The sequence below is a fragment of the Crotalus tigris genome, unplaced genomic scaffold (genome assembly GCF_016545835.1).
Source record: "Crotalus tigris isolate CLP2741 ecotype Arizona unplaced genomic scaffold, ASM1654583v1 scf7180000017741.1442986301:2390832, whole genome shotgun sequence".
NCBI classification, from domain to species: domain Eukaryota; kingdom Metazoa; phylum Chordata; class Lepidosauria; order Squamata; family Viperidae; genus Crotalus; species Crotalus tigris.
Genome location: NW_024096608.1, coordinates 1,814,233 through 1,834,521, shown reverse-complemented (window position 1 = coordinate 1,834,521; position 20,289 = coordinate 1,814,233). Strand labels below are relative to the sequence as shown.

Below are 20,289 nucleotides of genomic sequence, written 5' to 3'. Positions count from 1 at the left end.
TTCCTTCCTATTTTTGTCTTGATCCCTGTGGGCCTTTTTTTTTTTTTAAAGTGTCCTTGAAACAAATAATGTGGAGAAGGGTCCCCAACCCCCAGTCCGTGGATCAGTACCAGGCAGCGGCATGCCAGCAACCGGGCCGCACAAACAAGCAAAGCCCCATCCATGGGATGCAGGCAGCATACAAAACCACGCCCCGTCCAGTCCACGGAAAAACTTTTCTCCACGGAACTGGTCCCTGGTGCCCAAAAGGTTGGGACCTTTGACGTGGAACAATTCTGTCTGAAAAACATCACTGAGGGCTCTTAATGAAATCAGCCGCATTCTTCAAAGTCTCTCAAACCCTGTTTCCTCTTAAGCGAAATGGCCCTGGAATTCTACTAACGCTTGCAGAATAGATGACAAAACCAGAATTTTTCCTCCAGTCCAACCTCATTTTGGAAGGGAGTTCTTTTAGGATTTCTAAATCTGAGGTGTAAACTCTCAAGATCCTCGGAGCAGCCTCTTTCTGTTTCTCGCAAGGCTTCTAGAATCGCTGAAGATGGTTATGGGCTTGGTGCAAGTTGTAGCCGTGACTTAATTTCAGTGCCTCGCCTCGCCTCTCACTGTAGGCTTTTCCTTCCCTTTCCTGCCTGTCTTTAGCTACGATTAACTTGAACTCCATGAACGACGGATGGTATGGAGCCCTCAAGGAAGCGATTCAGCAACAACAAAATCAGCTAGTTTGGGTGTCAGAAGGAAAGGTACGGCGTTCTTCCTGTTTGTTAGCAGGTGCCTTGTTCAACGTGTTCAGAATCTCAGTGGATATTAGGTGAAAATCAGCTTCTTCACGTGGCTGAAAGAGATTTGAAGGGTAGCTGCATCTGAAGCAGCTATTCTTTTGAAATCAGTGCAGGTCAACTGAAGAACTAACAAAGAAGTAGAGATTGGAGATGAGGGACATAAAAGGATTGGCCTTTAGTTGATCCCTCTTAAGACCTGCGTGCTTGATAGGCAACTGAAAGGTTTGGGGGAATGTGAACATCTACCTAGGTGGGCTGCTTTTTGGTAGACCTCCTGTCCCTCATGACAAAGTTGAACGGAAGCAGCAGCAACTTACAATGCTTCTGACTTCTGCTGCTGGACCTGTCAATAGGACCCTGTTAGCTGGTGTTAGGAAAAGGCTGTAGGAACATGAGCCCAGCAAACTCAACCATGTTGATGAGGGCTGTTGTTCTCCAGGTTTAGATAAAGAGATTCCTCTTATCTTAGAAGAGAATATTTGTAACTCAGGGTTGAACTGTGGGGTCCTTGGTGCTCTCTGAGCTTTCTCTACCTCACTTGTAGAGATGGTCTTGGAGGAGACTCAAGGTCCTTGAGCAAATTCCCAAGGAGGTGTAGAGTCCAGCCTTTGCAGTTGAGACCAAGGCGATGTCACCACCTTCCCATTCAACTGTCCAACTCTGATGTGTCTAAAACAGGCAGATGGCACTACAAGTGATGACCTTGATCTACATGATGACCGGCTGTCCTACCTGTCGGCTCCAGGTAGCGAGTACTCCATGTACAGCACCGACAGCCGGCACACCTCCGACTACGAGGACACGGATACTGAAGGCGGAGCCTACACTGACCAAGAGCTGGACGAGACACTCAACGACGAGGTTGGGACCCCCCCAGAATCTGCCATTACGCGCTCCTCTGAACCCGTAAGAGAAGACGCCTCCGGGGTCCATGCAGAGAACCAAACCTACCCTCCGTATGGGTCCCAAGGCCAGCCACAACCAAATCACAGGATAGAATCTCCTGGTTTTAAAAACAATACTGCTCAACCGGTAAGGATGTTAGCAGAACCCGAGAAAAGGAAACATCTTTGGTTCCCACCAGACCAGGTCCCCGAATGGATTCCCTCTGGTATTTAAACAGAGGTCCCCAACCCGCACTCTGTGGACCAGTCCCGGGCCGCGGCATGCCAGCAGCCGGTCCACACAAATAAGCAAAGCCCCATCTGTGAGATGCAGGCAGCACACAAAACTGTACACACTTTTCGATCTGTGGAAAAAACCTCTCTCCATGTAACTGATCCCCGGTACCCAAAAGGTTGGGGACCTCTGATTTAAAATATGTTAATCCTGCTTTAGTCTCTCAAAAACATCCATGGTGGACCAACAAATCAATTTTATTTTTTTTGTCAATTTTTCAGTGTTAGCTTTGCCAAGTCACCTCCGTGTTCTTCTCCTGACCTTTGTGGTGTTTTCGTCGTTGCAGTCAACCCGGATCTAAAGTTTTGATGGATCTCCTCCCTGCCCCCCCCCCATAGTAACATGCCTATATTTTCTCCTCTTGCCCCCCCCCTTCCACAACACAACTCTAGGGCCATTTGCAGCGTCCCACTGTGACATGATCCTATTTTATGATGGCTTTTTGCAAAACCTCACCCCTAGAAAACCGTTGGCGCATAGCGACCATCACAAAAAAGACAGTAAAATCAGATCGATTAGGTGACAGACCCATTTTATGCCTGTTACAACTTATGACCGTAATGGACAGGCTCCATTAGAGAGGTGCCTCAAGGAATACCAGTAGGAAATGGTGAAATTAGCAGAGAAAAGAAACAAATTCGCTCTACAAGCTTAGCGAAATAAGAGAAACTGCTGGGTTTTCCTAGCGTCTGCCCCCTTTTTCCTTCCCTTCTCCCCATAGGAAGTCCTTCAAATTGCCCCATTTTTATTCCTGTTGGTCAGCTGTGGTTTCATACGCGAAAGGACTTAAAATGCATGTAGAACACGTCTCTGTAGGGATTGTGGGGTGATTATAACTCATACCCATAAACTGCCCACAATCGCCTTATCGGTGAGACGGGGCAGGCTATAAATTTAATAAATAATACTAATGATGTTTTTTCATGCACTGGGAGAATCTCAGCTTGACCGAAACCTGTTCTTTTAAACACTTCGCAGAAAGCAGACGCTTCAGCCCCCTACCTTCCCCCCTCGCCAGAAACGGGGGGCCCAGCCTCATTGACTCCTTCCGTTAACCCCTGTGTAAGCCTCCCCAGTGTCAGACTGGAGGACCCCGGGGCAGCCCCCTACAACTCGTATCAGCCACCAGCGGGGCCCCTAAGGATGGCTGGCCCCGAGGCAGCGCCCCACCTGGTGCTCAGAGACCCGGAGTTGGCTTCTTTACCACCGCACATAGATGCCACTAAGGTACCCGTGGCCATGTGGAAACCTTGCACGGGTCCGGGGGCTGCCTGTCGAAATGATTGCCTGATCGTACCTGCTTTGCTTGCCTACTAAGGGGTCTCATTGCTGCTCAACTGCCCTTTCTTCCTGCAATCCAAAAGAACTTCTGTGCTTTGAAAAAAAAAAAAAATAGCTAACTTGGGGCTGGGGCATTCATTGATTTGCATGCGTTCAAGAATCAATCCTCATTTCTGCTGCAATGAGAGATCAGCTAAAAGGTACCACCGGCGCATTTCAAAGCTTTACAGCTTGATTTTTGTTTCTTTATTTTGTGTTGTGTTGTGTTGTTTTTCTAAGTGAGGCGTGGCTGAAAGCTTTCTCTTACTTTCGTTAATGCACTTTTCAGGAAACCATAGCTATGTTTCCAGAGAGATAATACGGGATTTTTTGGCATTGAATAGAAATGGCTTCGGGTCACCCTGTATTTTTACTAGCTGTGGGGGATGGGCGGCGGCAATGATTCTTGGGACTGTTTGATTCTGAGCTTCTCCCTTGGGCAGGGCTAAATTTTTAGCGGGAGTGTTTCTTAGGCTGATTTTGATGGCCAGTGGATCCCCTGAGTATGAGCAGTCCTTGTTTAGCAACCACAGTTAAGTCTGGCAACTCTGCCGTTCAGCGAAGCGGTTGATACATAAAACCACAAGCATGCTTAACAATCTGAGGTCAGCTTTCCTTTGCTTTATTGACCCGGGAGGGTCGTAAATGCAAAGATTGGTGGTTCAGTTGCTGAACGAGGCAGTCACTAAGCGAGGACTATTTGTCAGCTTCTGAAAACAGCTAAATTTTCGATGCTCTGGGTGTGGTAAAGCCCTAATTTGACCAAGATAGATTGATTCCAGATGTTCTGCAATATCTGACGGAAGCAAAACACTCTCTTTGCACAGATGTACAGGAAGGACCCCCCCTTCGTAAACGAGGACCTCCCCCGTCAAAACTTTGCCTTGAAGCAGCCAGGACAGAGACAGGAGAAGGAGCCGAATCTGACCTACGAACTGCAGGGTCAGTATCCGGAGAAGCCGGCCAACCGGGATTACGAGCCTCTGGCGTACCGCTACGACTCCTCCAGCTACGTGGACTCGTTTCCCCACGGCTACGACCCTCGCCTACCCTATGAGGAGCGTGTGCCCCCCTATGAAGACCACTGGATGTATTATGAGGAAAAGCAGCCCTACCAGCCTCGCCCCCCCTACGAGAGCCAGCCGCCCCGGGATTTCGACCCTCGGCAAAACGCCGAGGAGAGCACAGCACGCAGCAGCTACTTTGCAGCACAGCCGCCGCGCTTCGAAGAATCTCCCCCCGTGGCCTACGACAGCCGGGCCCGCTACGAGCCGGGCCCCAAAGCCTTCAACCTCTCCCAGCTGAGATACGAGGAGCCGCCTCCCCCCAGCTACGACGCCCACGGGAGGTACAAGTCTGAACCCCAGACATATTCTGCCACGGTGCCACGGTCGCCCGAGCCAAAGCATTACTTCGAGTCGCAACCCCGAGGCTATGAGCAAGCGCCTCCACCACCGGGCTTTAGTGCGAAAGCGGCTCCCTACGAATCGTCCCTCGGCAGCGGGGCTCCGCATCCTCCCCTCCCTTCCCAGAGCAAGCCCGAAGCCCTGCCTTGCAACAGTAAAGCACTGCCCACACTGCCTGCTGAGGAGGAGGAGGACGACCCGGCCATGAAACCCCAGTCGGTGCTCACCCGGGTGAAGATGTTTGAGAACAAGCGGTCCTCGTCGTTGGAGAAGATCAAGGACTCGAATGACGTCTCTGTGGTGAAGGTGGGACCTCGGAAGGGCTCAGGGCAGCAAATGTTTGGTGGGAGTTAGAAGGGTGTCGTTGGAGGATTTTAGAAGATGTAGGAGCCAGTTAAAGCTCCAGTCTCTCTCTCTCCCTCCTTCTCATTCCCATCTCCTTCCTTCCTTCCTTCCTTCCTTCCTTCCTTCCTTCCTTCCTTCCTTCCTTCCTTCCTTCCTTCCTTCCTTCCTTCTTTTCTCGGTTTTCCTTTCTTCCTTCATTTCTCCCTCCCTCCCTCCCTTCCTTCTCTCCTCTCTCCCTGTTATCCTTCCCTCGTCCCTCCCTCCCTTCCTTCTTTCCTTCCTTCCCGAGGACAGCCATTTTATACAATATCAACTTAAAATTGTTCACACTGTAATGATTTAGGTAATGCTGATTTTCAGGGGCGGGTAAATTAAATAAACACAGAAAATGGACATTACAGAAGTGGGTCCCCTTTTTAAAGCGCTGGCAAGATCTGCTCCTCCATCCTTACCGAAAGGATGCGGTTTGGCCCAAACAGTGGTAAAATAAGCATCTCCGTGGGATCCCGGCCGTTCTTTTCTGACTTTATCTCTGCCTTTTAGCATCCTCCGGAACTTGCGCCTAAGCCAAACGTGGCACCCCTCACCGGCCCTAAAGCAGCCTCTCAAAATCCGACTGAGCGTGACAAATCAGCTTACAGGTAAGTGCAGAAGATGATGTGTGTGTGCGCGCGCGGGCGTGTGCACGCCACCGACTCAGCAGCAACCCACAAGTTGCCTGCATGAAGCTGGAGGCCACTCTGGCATCTGCTTTTGCTAACATACGGCTCCATTGCTTGTTCTTTTGAAATGATCCCTAAGATGTAACCAGTCATTTAGTGACCACATTTGGAACTGGCCCTTTGGTCACTGAGTGAAGCAGTCCTTCAATGAAACTGTGACTGTGCTTATGATCTGGCTTCAGCTTTCCTTCTCTTTGCAGACCTGTGAAGATCCTCAATGGTATCAATGGTATGATGTGATGACAAGTAGTCTTCGTTTAATGACGTTCACAGCTACAACGGTGATTAAAAAAAAGTAGCTTTATGGCCAATCTGTGAAGATCCTCAATCTTCACAGATTGGCCATAAAGTTAATTTTTTAACACTGTCGTAGCTGTGAAAGGTCATTAAACGAGGACTACCTGTCATCATACCACAGTCCTAGTTTTTATACAAATCTCGAGTTTCTGTAACGCAATTCGGAGTCTGTTCCCTCGTGTGTAAACACCACGGCTCTCTCTTTCACCCAAATCCCAGAGTTTCCCCAGCGTGGTGGTGGGAAAAATAGGACGAAGATGGTCACCACCTTGAGTTATTTTTATAAAAATAATAAAAGGCAGGAAATAAATAAAATTCCTTTTAATTCCTCCGGTGCCGCTAGAGCCCCTGAACCGCAGAAACCTCAAGCCAAGCCCCCCGAGGACATCGTCCGAGCCAACCACTACGACCCGGAAGAAGACGAAGAATACTACCGCAAACAGCTCTCCTACTTCGACCGTCGCAATTACGACAGCAAGCCCGCTGCGCAAGTCCCCAGCAGCCACCATGCGGAGCAAGGAAAAGCCGTTCACAACCAGCTGAACTACACCAATTATTCCTCCAAGTAAAGCTTTGTTCCTCTTCCTGCACGTCTCCTCCTTCCTTAGCAGGGGGTTGGACTAGAGGACCTCCAGGCTCCCCTTAGGGCCCTATCATTCTTACGTTCAGTGTCTCTTGTTGGCAGAGCTGTTCCTGTAACAAAGCTTCCGCATCCTGTGGGTTTCTCTCGCCAGCCCCCTTTCCTTGTCTTCCTCCACTGTTCCTAAGATCTGGGGGTGGGAGGAAATTGGGAGCCTTTAAGCCCCGTCTGAGTCTAAAACGGGGCTCTCCAAACTTGGCAACTTTAAGACTTAACGGACTTCAACTCCCAGAATTTCCCAGCCAGCCGAGGAGAATTCTGCAAGTTGAAGTTTATAAAATTGTTGAAGTTGGGAAGCATTTCTTTAAGGGATCTTCCAGAGCTGGCTAGGAAATTCTGGGAATTGAAGTCCACGGATCTTAACCTTGCCAAGTTTGAAGAGCCCTGTTTTAGATTCACACGGGCCTTAAAGGCTCCCAATTTCTCTCCCTGGCCCCCCAGATCTTAGGAACAATGGAGGAAGACAAGGAAAGGTCTAACACGGTGTTTCTCAACCTTGGCAAACTGAAGATGGGTGGACCTCCACTCCAGAATTCTCCAGCCAAGAGGTGTGGACTCCCCCAGAATTCCCCAGCCAGCTGTAGAGAATTCTGGGAGTTGAAGTCCACAGGTCTTCATTTTGCCACGTTTGGAGAGCCCTTGGCCTAACAGGGCGTTTCTCAACCTTGGCAAGCTGAAGATGGGTGGACTTCCACTCCAGAATTCTCCAGCCAAGAGGTGTGGACTCCCCCAGAATTCGCCAGCCAGCCAGCCCTGGAGAATTCTGGGAGTTGAAGTCCACACAATTGCTGAGGTTGAGAAACATTTCTTTAAAGGAGCGACAGGAATTATCCCAGAAATGAAATATTCTTTGTGGGTGGAAGTGATAGGAATGGCAAGAAGTTGTAGGGTTGATGTCTTCTTCTTGTGCCCTAACAGGGGGAAGTCAGTAGACCTGGAGCCTCTGGAGAGGGGTCTCGGAGACAAGCGCTATGAGCCCCCTCCTCAAGTAACTCCCCCGGTGCCCTCCGTCCAGTATACCCAACCTCAGTCCATCAATAACCCCATCGTGTCTCTTCAACCCAAGTCTGTCCTGGCTGAAGGTGAGCCTCAGATTCGTCCTGCATCTACTGAAACGTTTTTGTCTCCCATTCGGGGATTGTGGGTAGCAAATCCGGCATGGGGACCCATCATGAGATGAGTGTTTGCAAAAAAAAAAAAAAGGAAGATAACAGGTGCAGGTAGCCTTGACTTACGATCCCAGTGAGCTCAAAATTTCCATTGCTAAGCAAGAGAGGCACTTTTTTCAGTGCCGTAACTTCGAACGGCCACTAAACTACCCGTACTTCTCATTTTAGCAGAAAGCGCCCCTAATTGTCCAAGTCCAGAAGAGCAAGAACTGTGATGTGATCATGATGAATCGGATGGATTTAATTTTGCTTTCTGCTTTTTTTCAGGAGGAAGGGTGGGGAGGAAATGGGGCTCAGCTGAATAATTGTAGGTTTTGAAATATTGCCATCTCCTCTGCTTTTTTTAATTTTTTAATACAATTCAACAGTGCTTATTCAACAAACGTGTTGTCTGCGTTCATCATTCACTAATGCAAATTAAATTCCTAATGCCTAGTTCGTTTCTCCAGCCGTTGGTAAAATAAGTCCCAAGTTTGAAAATACTCTTCTTTTTTCTTTCAGTCTCAAAGTAAGTCTGTCCATTTCTGCACAATCTAGTATTTTTTTTAATTATTTCTTCCTCCAATGGTATTTCTTGATTTTTCCAATATTGTGCAAATACAAGCCTTGCTGCTGTTATCACATGCAAAATCAAATACATACTTCGTTTATCAAGCTTTTCTGGCATTATGCCTAATTAAAAAAAAATCAGGTTTAAAGTCTATCCGTTTCCCCAGCATCTTTTCTAGCCGAGTGTGTATTTTTGTCCAATATTTCTTTGCTTTAACACATGCCCACCTCTGCTTTTTTTTTTTAATCATTTTTTATTGCAATCCACTCTGCCAGACTTCCAGAATCCCCCCCTGTCCAAACCGGAGCTTCCAGCCGCGCCTCAGAACAAACCAGCGGCTTTCAGATCTTCCAGCCGAGAAGAGACGGTGCAGGCTACTTATTACCCTCAGAAGAGCTTCCCGGATAAAGGCCCCATCAACGGGATCGAGCAGCTGCCCAAAGCCACCCCGGCCTACAACCGCTTCACCGCCTCTTCCAAGCCCTACACCAGCGCGGCCCGGCCCTTCGAACGCAAGTTCGAAAGCCCCAAGTTCAACCACAACCTCTTGCCGGAGGAGACCCTCCCGAAGCCCTTGGAGATGTCTTCAGCCAAGCCTCAACCGTCTCCCCAGCCCCTTCTGAAAGCACACGGCTCCGCTCAGCCCGAGTTCGAGGGCAACCCGGAGAGCTTCTCCAGCCAAGCGGACAAACTCAAGTACCAACCAAATAACATCAGCGCCGTGCCGAAGGCCATCCCCGTCAGGTAAGGCGGGCGCCCTCTAAAGCAGGGACTCCCCGGCCGTTCTTGGTTGGCAGCCCGGTGCGGGGTGGTGGTGGAGATGCCTCTACGCGCGGCGCATGTGTGCATGAACGGAGCTGCAAGCGCACGCACGAACGGGGCCACAATTGCGTGCACAATGCACACGGGGCCACGAGCTCTTGAGCAACGCTAACGCCCACGCGCCGCCGTGATGCTAGTGCAAGTGGGGGTGCCCTCGTAGTGACGCTAGCTAGCGCCTTTATGATACGGTATCGCTAGCACCTGTGTGCTACCGCAACGCTAGTGGCGAACGGGGGGTGCGCATGCACATGTGCACTGACCAGCCACTTAGGCAGCCCAGTGGCCAACAGCCCATGGCCCACAGTTTGGGGACCACTGCTCTGAAGGACGCGTGGCTTTCTCTGAACCCCTGTTTCAACGAGACCCCAGCCCAGAGGAAGGGAGGGGGTGACCAGCCTAAACCAGTTATCCAGAAGAGTCCAGACAACCTTCTAAGTCACGGAGGGGCTTTGCCAAACGACTTGGGACAGTGTCCCGGGGTCACATGATTTCCCGTTTTGCGACCTTCTGACCAGCAAAGGCGGAAGTAGGATTCACTTAACAGTCGTGTTATTAACTAAACAGCTGCAGTGATTCACTTAACAGCCATGACCAGAAAGGTCATAAAACGAGGCAAAGTTCACTTAACGAATGTCTCACTTAGCAACAGAAAGTTTGGGCTCAATTATGGTCGTAAGTCAAGGACTATTGGGAGGCAATATTTTCACGTAGTGTTTTTCAGTTTTGCTTTCCTGGCGGGCTCGTTTTTGCTCTGTAGAATTGCATTTCGTAAGTGATATCCCGCACTTAGTCCTCAACTTAACGACCGTTTGTTTAGTGGCTGCACGAAGTGACAACATTGGGAAGGGTGACTTGGGACAAGTCCTCACACTTACGATGGCCACAGCCATGGGATCAAAATTCAGGTGCCTGGCAACCGGTGTGTACTTTTGCCGGTTGAACATCCAGGGGTCACATGATCACCGTTTGCGAACTTCCCAGCCAGCTTCCGACCGATCTGTGGGGGGGAGCCCGATTCACTTAATGACAGGGTGATTCCCTTAATAACTATAGGGATTGGCTTGATAATTGGTTGCAAAATTGGGCATGGCACCCTTTCAACCATTCTGATCCCAACGAAGGGCTGACCTCCGTATGAAAGGGCCACAAGCCCCACACTCCCTCACCCTGATGGAGTCACTTAGTTGGGTAATAAAAGGCCAGCAAGCAAAGCACCCGATCTGATTCCACCTCTCTGTCTTCAGCCCTTCTGCTTTGGAAGATGACGACGAAGAGGAAGGCCACACCGTCATCGCCACAGCGAGGGGTGTCTTCAACAGCAACGGGGGCGTCCTCAGCTCCATAGAGACTGGCGTTAGCATAATTATCCCGCAAGGAGCCATCCCGGAGGGAATAGAACAGGAGATCTATTTTAAGGTCTGCCGAGATAACAGTATCCTTCCGCCTTTAGACAAAGAGAAAGGTAAGAAAGAGGGCAAAATTCTCCCTTTTGTTCCTTATCGGTCCCAAAGGTGCTTTTTCCCCAAAGGGCAACTGGACTTTCTTGTTCTTGTTTCCTTGAAAACATTTCACTTCTCATCCAGGAAGCTTCTTCCGTTCTAACTGAATGATGGGGAATGGAAGGATTGATATCCTTTGCAGTCATCTGGTCATCAGACTGACCCTCAGAGTGCTAATGACCAGATGGCTGCAAAGAATATAAACCCTTTCATGACCTAGTTGGGCCATGAAATGTCTTGCAAGAAAACAGCCAAGCTCAGAGAGCACCAAGGAGCCCCAATCCTCCTCCTCCTCCTCCTCCCTACTACCAGTAGTACTGATGATGTTACCTACTTGGGCCATGAAATGTCTTGCAAGAAAACAGCTAAGCTCAAAGAGCACCAAGGACCCCCAATCCTCCTCATCTCCCTCCTCAACCTCCTACTAGTAATGATGATGTTACCTAGTTGGGCCATGAAACGTCTTGCAAGAAAACAGCCAAGCTCAGAGAGCAACAGGACCCCATTGAAGCTTCCAGATGCTCTTCCAGGGCAGCTCCATGTAGAGCAGGGATCCCCAACCCCTGGGCCACAGCCCATTCAGAACCGGGCTGTGCCAGTGGTGGACGGACGCGCATGCCCTTGCGACCCCACTCGCACCAGCTGTGCACACCCCACAAATGAAGCTGTGCATGCCTGCCTCTCACACAAAACCATCCCCTTCCCCCCCCCCAGGGAACAATGGTTTCTATGACACCTTAACACCGAGGGCCGCAGCCCAGGCTGTGCGAAGGGCAGGTGAGCATGTGCATTCATGCAGCTCCTCACACAAAACCGTTCCCTCCCCTCCTCCGTGCCAGATGCCAGCGGGAAAGTTTGGGAAACGCTGATGTAGAGCACCGTTTTTCCCAAGCTGTCTCCCTAAGCCAGGAATATTTATCTCTGTCGTCCCATCTCCTTTATGCCAACCCTGTGGAAGACCCACCCGGTCTGTGGCTCAGGGGGGCCTGTCCGAGGGTGTGCGGAGTCCTGCTAACGCCTCTCCTTTCTGTCCTCCCTTGCAGGCGAGACGCTCCTGAGCCCGCTGGTGATGTGTGGGCCGCACGGACTGAAATTCCTGAAGCCCGTCGAGCTGCGCTTGCCACACTGTGCGTCCATGACCCCTGATGGTTGGTCTTTTGCTCTAAAATCCTCCGACTCCTCGTCGGGTATGCTGTCCTCCCTCTGTCCTTTGGGGGCTTATGGGTGCTACCGAATCATTTAAGCTCACCTGTCCCAGGTGGGCCCCACTGTGGAATCTTGAGATGGGACTATATCTCTTCTCTTTTTCGTCTCCGCTCTCCATTTCATGTTTCATTGCCAGTGTCTGCATCACGATGCAAAAAACAAAAAACCATTGCACCAAATCATGATGAGTCAATCAAAAGTGACACGGTAGATAATCCAGGATGTTATCACAGTCCCGTTTAACCACGCCATTATCTACCCGCTGTCTTGCCTTGCGCCATTTCCTCCCTCCCTCTTTTCTCTCTCTCTCTCTCTCTCTCTCTTTCCCTTTCTGGTGAGTCTGGCACACTGCCAAGCCCTTTTGGATGAGTGACAGATGATAACAGACCAGAAATCCCTTCCCTTTCTTCCTTTCTTTGGTCAGTTGTGTCCTAACGGGGGTCCGTCCGTGTTGAATTCTTTGTTGCTCCTCCAATAACTCCTCGCTCCCAATCTGGTGAACCTCAAGGTGGCGAATGTTTGGTTTCTAAGGGAACAGATGAATTTGGCAGTTTTAAAAAAGGGCCCTCTTGCAAAATATATATATATATATATATATATATATATATATATATATATATATATATATATCCTTGCCTTCAACCCCCCCTCCCTCAATATAAACAGGTAGTCCTCAACTTACGACTACAATTAAGCCAACATTTCTCTTGCTGAGATGGTTATTAAGTAAGTTTTGCCACAATTGTTAAGCGAATCACTGCAGTCCTTAAGTGGCTTCCCCCGTTGATTTTGCTTGTCAGAAGATTGCAGAAGGGGATTCCGTGACCCCGGGACACTGCAGCCGTCATAAATGTGAGTCAGTGGCCAAGCATCTGAATTTTGATCACGGATGCTGCTGCAACGGTCGTAGGTGTGAGAACTAGTCATAAGCCACTTTTTTCAGAGCCATTGTAACTTCAGACAGTCACTGAAGGAACTATTTTAAGTGGAGGACTACCTGTATTCTTCCTTCTAAATGGGGAGATGTTACGGAGAGATGGAGGCTTTGCAAGGCATTGTAAGATAGGAGAGATCTGACGGCCGATGGGACTCGCTTGTGCTCCCCCTAAAGTAGTAAATATGGAAGCCCCCCACTCACTCACCCTGAAGAGGGGACGTCTCATTGGCTTAAAACCTGAGGTCCAAAGTTTTCCCAAAGCACAGAAGTCCTGGTGTAAAATTTTATGATGGGGGCTGCTAGAGCAAGGCTGTTAATGGACCGAAACAATACTTTTAAAAAAGTTTTAAAAAGGGGTGTTTCCAGCCACATAAGCGTAAAAACATTTGGCATCCTTCAATGTATACATATCTGCATATGGTATATAGAAGCAATGTATTTATGTGTGCAGTATTTAAAAATGTATTCCTATTTGTTCACTGATGTATCTGATCATTTTCAATGCCAGTGTGTTGATGAAGGGGGAACCAATAGCAGCATTGAGTATTTCTAAAATATTAGGAGAACCAGTTATGTAGAGAAGCCGTAACTGGTTGAGTCTTACTGGAATTCAGTGCATGAATTTGCATGCTGCTGGTGTGTGAAATCCACTCCCCCCCCCAAAAGATTGGGAAACCTTAGAAAATGGACCTCTTGCAGCCACGAGGATCCACAATTCTCCCTTTCACCCTCAGACCCTGCTTTTCAATCTCTATTTTGTAATGAATTAACTTGAAATGAGCGAAAAGAGGGTTTTATGGTGGTCCTGCCACTTTCTCTCTCTCTCTCTCTCTCTCTCTCTCTCTCTCTCTCTCTCTCTCTCTCTCTCTCTTCTGTACTTCTGCGTTTGGGGTCTTCGTTGGGTGCTGCTGTGGTGTGCGGGTGTGGCGTTAAACACATTTTGCCTTTTCCTGTTTGTACTCGAGCATCTCTGCAACTTAACCTCCATTCAGTGTGCTGTTACGTTGGTTATCTTTGCTCAACGGGAGAATTTTCACAACTGGCCAACTCTGTCTTCTGATGTGTAAAGCCATACAATGTCTTAAATAAATACGTTTTCTTTTCTTTTTTCTAAACAAACGAACAAACAAAAAAAGAAACTTTCTCTATTTGATTCTGGGATTCTCTTCCTCGCTGTCTCTTTCTCTCGAGCTTCTCCTAACATGTTCTCCATGCTCTGTCTTTCTCGAAATGAACATTTTATGACGCATACTAACCTCTCACAAACACATCTTGTTTCCAAAAAAAAAAATGTTCAAATGTGCTGGCCACATTATCCTCCAAATTCTATTGTCCTTCTTTTGGTTTTCATCTCATCTCATGAAGCACAGGGGGCACGTCACACCTCACTTTAAATGACCCATAGCACCCTGAATCCTTGAATGCCAAGGTGAAAGCTGATCCCAGAGGGCTCTTTCTGAACTAACCACGAACCTCCTGTGTTCACACTGTCATTTCCGTCCACGTTAAAAAAAGGATCTGTGAATACAGATCCTTGCCTGCCAAATCTCCACCAGCTTTCTCTCCTCCGTTGCCCCTGGAAGTTGGAGCTCAGCTTCCAAAGATGACCTTCCATGCTGGTTTCTTAACCAACAATTGAGTGATCTAGCTAAGGTGCTGAATGTCTATTCTGTTTAAAAAAACTGAAAAAAACAAAATATTTAGGGAGCTCAGAATTAACCAACAATTTGCCCTTTTTATGAATTGGGAGGATTTTTTTTCCCTAACTCTCCTAAACATGGGCTCGCTTTTGCAATTCCAAGGAGGGCCTCATCCAAGGGGCTCCCTTTATATGTGTCACTACTAACACCTGCCTCTTGGTTGTAGTGTTGATCCTGATTATTTCCGTGCATTTCTCACAAGAACTGTGGTTTTGGAAGAATGTTCTTGTTTGCCTACATAATCCCATTGTGTTATTCTGAGTGTCTGATTGTGAAGTTCCCAAGAGTTTCAGGGATTGTATGTTTGTAAAAGATAAGGGTGCAAGTAGAGCTTTACAGAGCTTGAATTAAACAGTAGATAATTGGCATTTCTCCAAAATAGAGTAACTGGAAGAAACAATTAGAAAGAAATCAGGCTAACTTTGGTTGCATCTTAATCCAACCTAAGGAGATAGTAACTTAACTCTTTAGGTTGCCCTGGGCATCACACCCTAGAAGTAAATCTTAGCTTTGTTCTGCACAATCTGATTTCTGTACATTTGCAGAAAGATTGCAAGCTGGCCTAGAAAGGGAGGGTCAACATGGCTTAGAAACCAAGGTGCCATCATCACTTGGCTGTATTTCAATAGCTACATTAGACCTAAAATCAACATTGCATCCATTAAGAGCATAGCGCTGTGATGGGGCTATATTATAGCTAGAGGAAATAGTGCTATGGAAAAGAGGTAACAAAACTGTGATCCTCCACGACAATTCTTGACAGCCACAGCTAATATGGTTAATAGAGACAGATGCTCAAAGCCGGGGGGGGGGGTTCCCACCTGTGTCTGAAAGTTGTTTTAGTGGCCCCATTCTTGAAACCAGGGGTCCACAACCCCCAGTCTGTGGGCCGGCGCCAGTCCATGGCACGCCAGAAACCGGTCCGTGCAAACAAGCGAAGCTCCATCTGCGGGATGCAGGCAGCACACAAAACCAGAGCCCCTCTCTCCACGGAACCGGTCCCGGGTGCCCAAAGGTTGGGGGCCGCTGCTTTAAACCACTCCCTTTTTTCCCATTGAGACTCCTTCAAAATGTTGGGTTTCCATCCATTGTCCTTGTGGGGTTTTTTTGAGCAAAGTGAGCAGGCAGAAATTAGCACAGGCTGGGAAAAACTGGTAATAGAGTTGGACTGTCAATCCTAAGGAGTGTTTTGTATAAGGGGGAGGGGGGTCATCTTGGCCTGAGACCCCACAAATGCCTTTGAGAGCTCCACATGGCTACGTCTGGGAGAAAAAGTCTTCTCCTACAATGCAGGTATGGACCCTTAGGGTCAGCTCTTTCTCTGAAAGCTTCCTCGTCTGCCTGTTGAGAATTGTTGCATTAGATTGACCTGATCTTCATCTGGCCTCAGGCTTGGTCCTCCAGGGCCGCAGGGGGCCATCTGAAGCCTCAGAGCCTCTCCAAAAATTGGCCATCATTAATACACAGGGGAGGAATACTCACCGTGACTGTCTTAATCGTTCCAAGCTAAGGTGAAGTTAGATTCCTTGGAGAGCATCCCAGCCTGTTTGAACTTCTGCCTACCAGGCTGCTTGATCCCGTGGCTAGGTTTGGTGATTTAGAACTGCCCTTCTCAACCTTGGCAACTTGAAGACTTAAACAGTGACTGGGGAGTTCTGGGAGTTGAAGTCCATCTGTCAACTAACGGCCAAGGTTCAACTCTTCAACTCTAGAAAGTTGACGATCAGGAGATAACTCACTTTGGAGGAATTTCCCATAGCCAGAATTCGTTATGGGGGTCCTTAGTGCCCCTTGAGCTTGGCTGTTTTCTTGCAGACATTTCATTACCCAGCTAGGTAACATCATCAGTGCTGGGTGATATCTACAAGAAAACAACCACATTCGAGAGCACCAAAGTCTTTGATCCTCTCTTCTGTCGATCCTTGAAGTATTCCCAGGGTGGTTGAGATCAGAAGAGCAAATGAAAACCTGCCCTTTGTTACGTCTTTGCCTGGTCCTCCCTAAACCAGGAGGTGATATTTTTTTTACATTCTTGTTATCTTTAACGATATTGTTATCCAAGATTGTTCCCCTGTTGATGATGGATACTAAACTACTACATTGTTTTCCTCCCACAGGTGACCCCAAAACTTGGCAGAACAAGTCTCTTCCCGGAGATCCAAATTATCTTGTTGGAGCCAATTGTGTGTCAGTTCTAATAGATCACTTCTAACCCTTACCTTAGTGGGTGGATCTGAGTGCGAAACCAAGATTTTAAAAAAGAAAATCAGACCAAAAAAACAAAAACACACAAAAAATCAACAAACCACCACCTGCGTAGAAACTGAACCACTCTTTTCAAGTATTAACCCTTCTCCTAGTATTAAGCAATCTGTGGTTTGACTAACAACAGCTAGTCAGAACGTTCTTGAACCATGATCAGGGTACACGCGTTTGCAGCAACTAAACCGGTCTACAGGGGCCACGCAAAGTCCTCGCGGGCAAGCCTCTCACCTTTCTTAACAGGACACTTTTAACGCATCATAGCTTAAAACCTTAAACTACCACAGAAGCAATGCAATTTAGTGTTCCCCCCCCCCCAGAGGTTCATAATTCACTGTTGAATTAGGGGTGAATCTTTTGTTGTTGTTTGTTTCTTTTGTTTATTTGGTCTTGTTAAAAGTTTTCTTCTCCTTTTTTCCTTTTTAATTTAAAAACCGAACACCTTGAACCATTCTTAGAATATGCAAAGATAACATCATTCCTTCTTCTTTTTTTTTTTGCGGGGGGTGGGGTGGGAAAAACCTGGTAACCCAAGGGGTTTTTTTTTCCCCTCCTGTATTTTTTTCCCATTCCCTGGAGGCAAAAAAAAAAAAAGATTTTGCTAGCACAATAGTGGGAAATTTGTCCTTCTCTTGCCCAGGATTAGCTGACCTGCTAGTTCACCTGATTGTGTGAAGACCCTCTCTTTCCCACGCCCCTTTTGTTACCGAGAAAAGAGAAAAACGCACGGGGTTCATGTGCCTCTCAAAATTCACCACATCTGCAACAGACCACGTTATTTAGCAGCGTTGCCTTATCCTCCTGCTTTTAACATAGTTTTTCATTGTCATCGTAGCTCACCGTGCTACTACTGACCTAGAGAAATTACGACTGGTAGGGGGGGGGGGGGAGATGGGTTGTTTGAGGTTGTGTGAATATGTTCACTGGGAGACCAAAAGAGAGTTAGTGACATCCTGGATTTTGCAATGTCCAAACGGGAATTCTGAAGAACATAACAACGGTAATTTTTTTTCTTTTTTTTCTCTCTCTTTTTTTTAATTTTTAATTTTGTTTTCTGCTATGCATTTTGGAAAAATTTATAGATGTTCTAGATTGCTTGTATATAAAAACTTGTGCGTACCACTTTTGTTCTTGGTTTGTAAATTAACTTTTATAAGCTTTACCTTTTTTATATATATATATAATATATACGAGGATATGTATTATATATATATATATGTATGTATATATGTGTATATATATATATACATATATGTATATATATACATATATAATACAAAATGGAAGTTTCATAATATCTTTATATTCTCAAACCTTTTGAGCCTTGAACTTTGAGATCTGGCAGCAATAATGCAGCATTTCTACCGTACATGAGAACAAGGACTTTTTTTAAATATATAAATATATATATATATATAAACAAACAAAAAACTGAAAATGCACAAAGTTCTTACCTTTTTAAAGTGCTGCATTTAAAGACTAACTTGGAATTCTCTAGTTTGATTATCTTGGGGAAAAGAAAAAAAAAAAAGAAAAGTATCCCTACTGTAATTTTGTGATACGGATACTGTACCATGTGCCCTGAAATGTATTTTTTTACTAATAGACAATTTATTATGGCACATCTACACACTTTCTGTTTAGATAATCTACCACTGCATTCTGTTAATCAGTTCTTTAGCTATTCAGGTGTGGCTGATTTTTTTTTTCTTTGCCGTTATTAAAAATTACACATTTCTAAATATGCAGAATAAAAACTGTTTTTAAAATAGAAGAATCCCGCATCTTCTTGTTTCTGTCGGAAATGCCTGTAGCTGATGCCCTGATTCCATAACCTTTCCCTTTACTTCAAAATCTCACTGTGTTTTGCCTCCAGGCAGACTGTTGAAAGTCCCACGATGTTCCTTGGGCTGCAAAGATGCTTCTCAACCCAACTGCCAGGATAAATTTCCATTTTTTTTTAAAAAAAAAAAAAGTTTTCCTTAGCACGATCCTGTTGAAAGAACCTGGATGTAACCAAATTTGTGAGCCTCCTTACGTCTAATTCTTCCAGTTTCTACTTTGGAGTGGTGGAGTGGTGTGTGTTGTGTTTTTTCAGGTCCCTCCTGAGAGAGCACTATTAGATAAGTGGGAAAAAAAATACAGATCACAACTCCATCGGTTTTAAGTATCGTACCCCAACAGCCTTTGCTCTCCTCAACTTTCTAGAGCAGGGGTCCCCAACCCCGGTCCGTGGACCAGTACTGGGCTGCGGCATGCCAGCAACCGGTCTGCGCAAACAAGCAAAGCCCCGTCCGTAGGATGCAGGCAGTACATGAAACCACGTCCCCTCCAGTCCACGGAAAAACCTCTCCACGGAACTGGTCCCTGGTGCCCCAAAGGTTGGGGACCTCTGTGCTAGAGGTTGTGGCTCCGAATTTGAGGTTAAAGGTCTTAAGGAGACTTTGGGGTGAGGAGGGTCTGTTCTGCTGGCATCTCAGGAAGGGGTGAGATGACAACATCTGGGTTTACTTGCATAAGGTCAACTTCTGTGGAATAAGGAGGTCAGTCTCTTTCTAATGGCTGATTGCCCCCCTCTCTCTACCCTGTTGTTGCCTGTGGACCAGACCCCATGCGGCCTTCTGCTTTATACAAGTCGGGGTCTGTAGTAGCTTTTTGTTGTGACTTTTCTGTTTTGTTTTGTTTGTCTCTGCCTACCCCTGCAATATAGGTCTGCCTGACCTTTCCCAAGCCATCTTGCTTTTGTGGTCTCTAGGCAACCTCACAGCAGAGGTTCCCCCCCTCCCCAAGCATCTGTGGTGGGGGGAGAAGGCCATTCCATTCAACAGGAGATGGAGGTGGATTTCTGCTTCCCAGGTGTTGTGGAAGCTTCCATGGTTTTTCCAGCCTTAATCCCCATCGTGATCCCAACTGAGAATTTTGGCCAAAAGATGGACTGGTGTAGAACTAGAGTGTAGACTGTCCACAGGGACTTAAACTTGGTTCTCAAGCAAAGCAAGGTCAGTGTTTGGATGAGAGAAAATCCCAGGATCATACGCTAGCCTGGGAAATCAAAAAAAGAATTTGGAAGACCCAGCAGTCAGCTACATGCTTTTTCATGCCAAGGTAACTGCAGGAATCAAATCGATTTATAATTATTTGCGCTGCAGGAGAAGATGAGTGGCGACATGGACTTAATTTTGTTCCTTGGTCAGCAACAAGCTTGCCCTCCATCAGGACCTAATGTTGTAGCCTCCTTGAATGAGAAGGGGTAAAACTGAAGCCTTGACCAGCCTTCGGATGGAGGAAAGATGCCTTTGGGATCTACCTAAGCCCATTGAGAACGGCTGATGATTCTTCTGGATAAAGAAAAGGAGACACTCAGCTTGAGCCTTACCCAAGGTTGGGGAGAAAGAGGAAGGCCTGTAGTTCAGGCAGGAGAACCTCTAGGTCCCAAAGGCTCCAGATTCTGAACCT

At 47.1% G+C, this 20,289-nt stretch overlaps 1 protein-coding gene across 14 annotated transcripts in view; it reads left to right on the top strand.

Moving 5' to 3' along the window:
- TJP1 (tight junction protein 1) overlaps positions 1–18,607 on the top strand; it is a 160,744-nt gene extending 142,137 nt beyond the window's left edge. For 7 of the 14 annotated variants that reach the window (XM_039340143.1, XM_039340149.1, XM_039340148.1 and 4 more), the window contains 11 exons: positions 640–740; positions 1,458–1,811; positions 2,937–3,185; positions 4,106–4,990; positions 5,573–5,670; positions 6,392–6,613; positions 7,607–7,770; positions 8,683–9,151; positions 10,474–10,691; positions 11,772–11,915; positions 16,689–18,607. In XM_039340143.1, the coding sequence (XP_039196077.1) occupies positions 640–740; positions 1,458–1,811; positions 2,937–3,185; positions 4,106–4,990; positions 5,573–5,670; positions 6,392–6,613; positions 7,607–7,770; positions 8,683–9,151; positions 10,474–10,691; positions 11,772–11,915; positions 16,689–16,783 (2,999 nt within the window). In that variant the 3' untranslated portion in view covers positions 16,784–18,607. The remainder of the gene's footprint in view (positions 1–639; positions 741–1,457; positions 1,812–2,936; positions 3,186–4,105; positions 4,991–5,572; positions 5,671–6,391; positions 6,614–7,606; positions 7,771–8,682; positions 9,152–10,473; positions 10,692–11,771; positions 11,916–16,688) is intronic. The other 7 variants (XM_039340145.1, XM_039340155.1, XM_039340144.1 and 4 more) reach the window with 6 other exon arrangements.
- Positions 18,608–20,289: the final 1,682 nt, after the last annotated feature.